General features: G+C 41.2%; 1 protein-coding gene across 1 annotated transcript; it reads left to right on the plus strand.

The window, feature by feature from the left end:
• The first annotated feature begins 1,836 nt into the window (after positions 1-1,836).
• Positions 1,837-2,769, plus strand: LOC138353309 (uncharacterized). The gene has a single exon (XM_069306180.1). The coding sequence runs from the start codon at positions 1,837-1,839 to the stop codon at positions 2,767-2,769; it is 933 nt and encodes a 310-aa protein (XP_069162281.1).
• The last annotated feature ends 1,406 nt before the right edge of the window (positions 2,770-4,175 follow it).

Below are 4,175 nucleotides of genomic sequence, written 5' to 3' on the forward strand. Positions count from 1 at the left end.
GGATTGTCGTGTCTGCCTAAGCATTTCCGCCATTTTTGTTTCCTCCTTTGATGTCGTCTGCGTTTTTGTTTTAAGGGAAAGTGGCCTGGTTGGGGTGGGGTGGAGGTGGGGGAGTTAGAGGGGGTATGGGGCGTAGGGAATGGGGTAAGCGTTTGATGGGGGTTGCGAGGGAGGTCGACACCCCTCCCTTTCACACACACATGCATGCATGCACATTTGTTCGCACAGGGAGCAAGACCAGAACGCAAACGCGTTCGTAAACGTGGAATGCAAGCATTCGCTTCCGGCCGTACACACACACACACAGGAACGCAAAGACGAACTCACTTATGTAACTCACACAAGTGCGTGCACACGGCAGGCAAACACGCACATGCTTGCGTACACCCAGAAAGCATGCATGCACACGAAAGTCAAGTACACACACAAGTCTGCATTCGCATTCTTACACTGAGCAAAACAAGCACGTATTCGTGAACGCAAGAAAGCAAGCACGCACATACATTAGTACACACGCAAGGCAAGTCCGCAACTCGCGTCAGTGCACACACAGGAAAGCAAGCATACACGCCCCCGGAGTCTCATACATTACATAAAAAACAGCTAAAGAGTGTACATATATACATGATTACATGCATCAATATCCACATATAACACCCAGAGCTTCCGATACCTTGACACGGAGAATGAGAACCAAGGAATTGTATATGTTTATCTCTCAGAATGTTTGGTAATATGTTTATTGTTTGTGATGTGTGTCTATGTATGTATTAACACGATGTACTGAACGGGGTGAGAATAGCTTGAGCAACCTCATCCCTTTGTGTGTATTTTACTTCAATAAACTTATTTCAATTTCAATTTAAATGAGAACCTGCTATATACTGAAGTGTTATTAGGAATATTCTTAAGTGAATGAATGTTACAGATGTTCTCAAATTATAGTATATAATACCATATACAATAGATGGTCATTCGTAAATAATTTACTACAAGAAATGTAATAATGATTTTGAAATATTTTCTTCTTATATGTTATTTCAAGCTTCCGTTGCTAACGATTGTTACTTATTTTCATTTATTTATTTAATATTCACGTAAAAACGGGAGGCTTCAGTTTCACAAACGTAGATTATGTTATGCTTTGATTCGCCCTTCACATGATAAAGTGACATCATGACTTATTTAGCCATTCACAAGCTACGGTACAATGTCACGCTTCTGATTCGTTTTTGTTAACCAATGACAATAACCAATACCACGTCGGTTTTTTAACCAATGACAAATACGAACGTGGTATCACAACTAGACTCTCAGCTTCTTACCACCTAAATAAACTATGATGTGATTATCTTACCCACTTTGTCCAAGTTTTCCAGGTGAAACAGAACACATATTGTCTACAGATCGAATAATTTATATCCCAAGGTTCAAGGTCATTAAGGAGGTCATCACTCTCTAACTCTGCTAACATAATTTTATTAACTAACAACCAAAATAACTAATGTGGTGCTTAGATTATTAGGAATATTTACTTCGTGACATTATGGAAATCTAAAATGAAAACATATATTTCTGAATTATAAGTTTCCACGGGCATAAGGAATGTTAGAGTAATTAATATAAAAATAAAAATTCAATAACATTAGAATATTCTAACTATCGAACATACGATGATCGCAGTTTGTAAAGAAAATATATTCTTCGCAGCGTTTCGAGAGATGTTGTGTATTAGAATGAAAAACAAAGTCATTCTTCAAGAAACACGCTGTATTCGCAATCTTGGTTTCCAGAAACAACTCCCACAATATAAGTCAGCACTCTGTGGCCTCCACCATGACTGGTATTCACTCTGTGGCCTCCACCATGACTGGTATTCACTCTGTGGCTTCCACCATGACTGGTATTCACTCTGTGGCTTCCACCATGACTGGTATTCACTCTGTGGCCTCCACCATGACTGGTATTCACTCTGTGGCCTCCACCATGACTGGTATTCACTCTGTGGCCTCCACCATGACTGGTATTCACTCTGTGGCCTCCACCATGACTGGTATTCACTCTGTGGCCTCCACCATGACTGGTATTCACTCTGTGGCCTCCACCATGACTGGTATTCACTCTGTGGCCTCCACCATGACTGGTACTCACTCTGTGGCCTCCACCATGACTGGTATTCACTCTGTGGCTTCCACCATGACTGGTATTCACTCTGTGGCCTCCACCATGACTGGTATTCACTCTGTGGCCTCCACCATGACTGGTATTCACTCTGTGGCCTCCACCATGACTGGTATTCACTTTGTGGCCTCCACCATGACTGGTATTCACTCTGTGGCCTCCACCATGACTGGTATTCACTCTGTGGCCTCCACCATGACTGGTATTCACTCTGTGGCCTCCACCATGACTGGTATTCACTCTGTGGCCTCCACCATGACTGGTATTCATTCTGTGGCCTCCACCATGACTGGTATTCACTCTGTGGCCTCCACCATGACTGGTATTCACTCTGTGGCCTCCACCATGACTGGTATTCACTCTGTGGCCTCCACCATGACTGGTATTCACTCTGTGGCCTCCACCATGACTGGTATTAACTCTGTGGCCTCCACCATGACTGGTATTCACTCTGTGGCCTCCACCATGACTGGTATTCACTCTGTGGCCTCCACCATGACTGGTATTCACTCTGTGGCCTCCACCATGACTGGTATTCACTCTGTTGCCTCCACCATGACTGGTACTCATTATGAACCCACAATATAAGTCAGCACTCTGTGGCCTCCACCATGACTGGTATTCACTCTGTGGCCTCCACCATGACTGGTATTCACTCTGTGGCCTCCACCATGACTGCTACTCTGAACCCACAGTATAAGTCAGGTCCCATCTGTGGCCCCATCCACTGGTTTCATTAGCACGGCCAGAAACAATCCAATCAAATATACTGACGTAAGAACATAAAAACATAGGAATAAAGGTAACTGCAGAAGGCCAATTGGCCCATACGAGGCAGCTCCTAACTATAACCACCCAATCCCACTCACTGACGCCGATCTTGATATAAAGAAAGCATAATACAAGATCACAGAGCTCCTGCGAAGACGAGGTAAAACAAATGGTATTGATTCATGTCGATTTTATAAACAAATTTGTCTTTATTATATATATATATATATATATATATATATATATATATATATATATATATATATATATATATATATATATATATATATATAACAGAAAACTCCTCACCCTAGAAGGATTCGAACACAGAGAGCCAGGGGCTCCATGCACTTTAGCGTGTCCAGTACTTTCTCCAGTAGACCGTAACGACTGTTAAAAAGAATTGGAAGTCGTGAGACCCTAACCCAATTCTCAACAGCATTCGGCGACCTTTTTGGGCACAAATATTTCATCAAATGACTTCACATGCAGGGGACACATGAGTAACCTTTGTTACTCATGTGTTACTTCATTCAAGCGTCTTCGCGCGCGCGCGCAATAACACACACACACACACACACACACACACACACACACACACACACACACACACACACACACACACACATACACACATACACACATACACACACACACACACATACACACACACACACACACATACACACACACACACACACACATACACACACACACATACACACACACACATACACACACACACATACACACACACACACATATATATATATATATATATATATATATATATATATATATATATATATATATATATATATATATATATATATATATATATATATATATGTCGTACCTAGTAGCCAGAACGCACTTCTCGGCCTACTATGCAAGGCCTGATTTGCCTAATAAGCCAAGTTTTCCTGAATTAATATATTTTCTCTAATTTTTTTCTTATGAAATGATAAAGCTACCCATTTCATTATGTATGAGGTCAATTTTTTTTTATTGGAGTTAAAATTAACGTAGATATATGACCGAACCTAACCAACCGTACCTAACCTAACCTAACCTATCTTTATACGTTAGGTTAGGTTAGGTAGCCGAAAAAGTTAGGTTAGGTTAGGTTAGGTAGGTTAGGTTGTCGAAAAACAATTAATTCATGAAAACTTGGCTTATTAGGCAAATTGGGCCTTGCATAGTAGGCTGAGAAGTGCGTTCTG

The sequence above is a fragment of the Procambarus clarkii genome, chromosome 57, assembly GCF_040958095.1.
Source record: "Procambarus clarkii isolate CNS0578487 chromosome 57, FALCON_Pclarkii_2.0, whole genome shotgun sequence".
In the NCBI taxonomy this organism is placed as follows: Eukaryota; Metazoa; Arthropoda; class Malacostraca; order Decapoda; family Cambaridae; genus Procambarus; species Procambarus clarkii.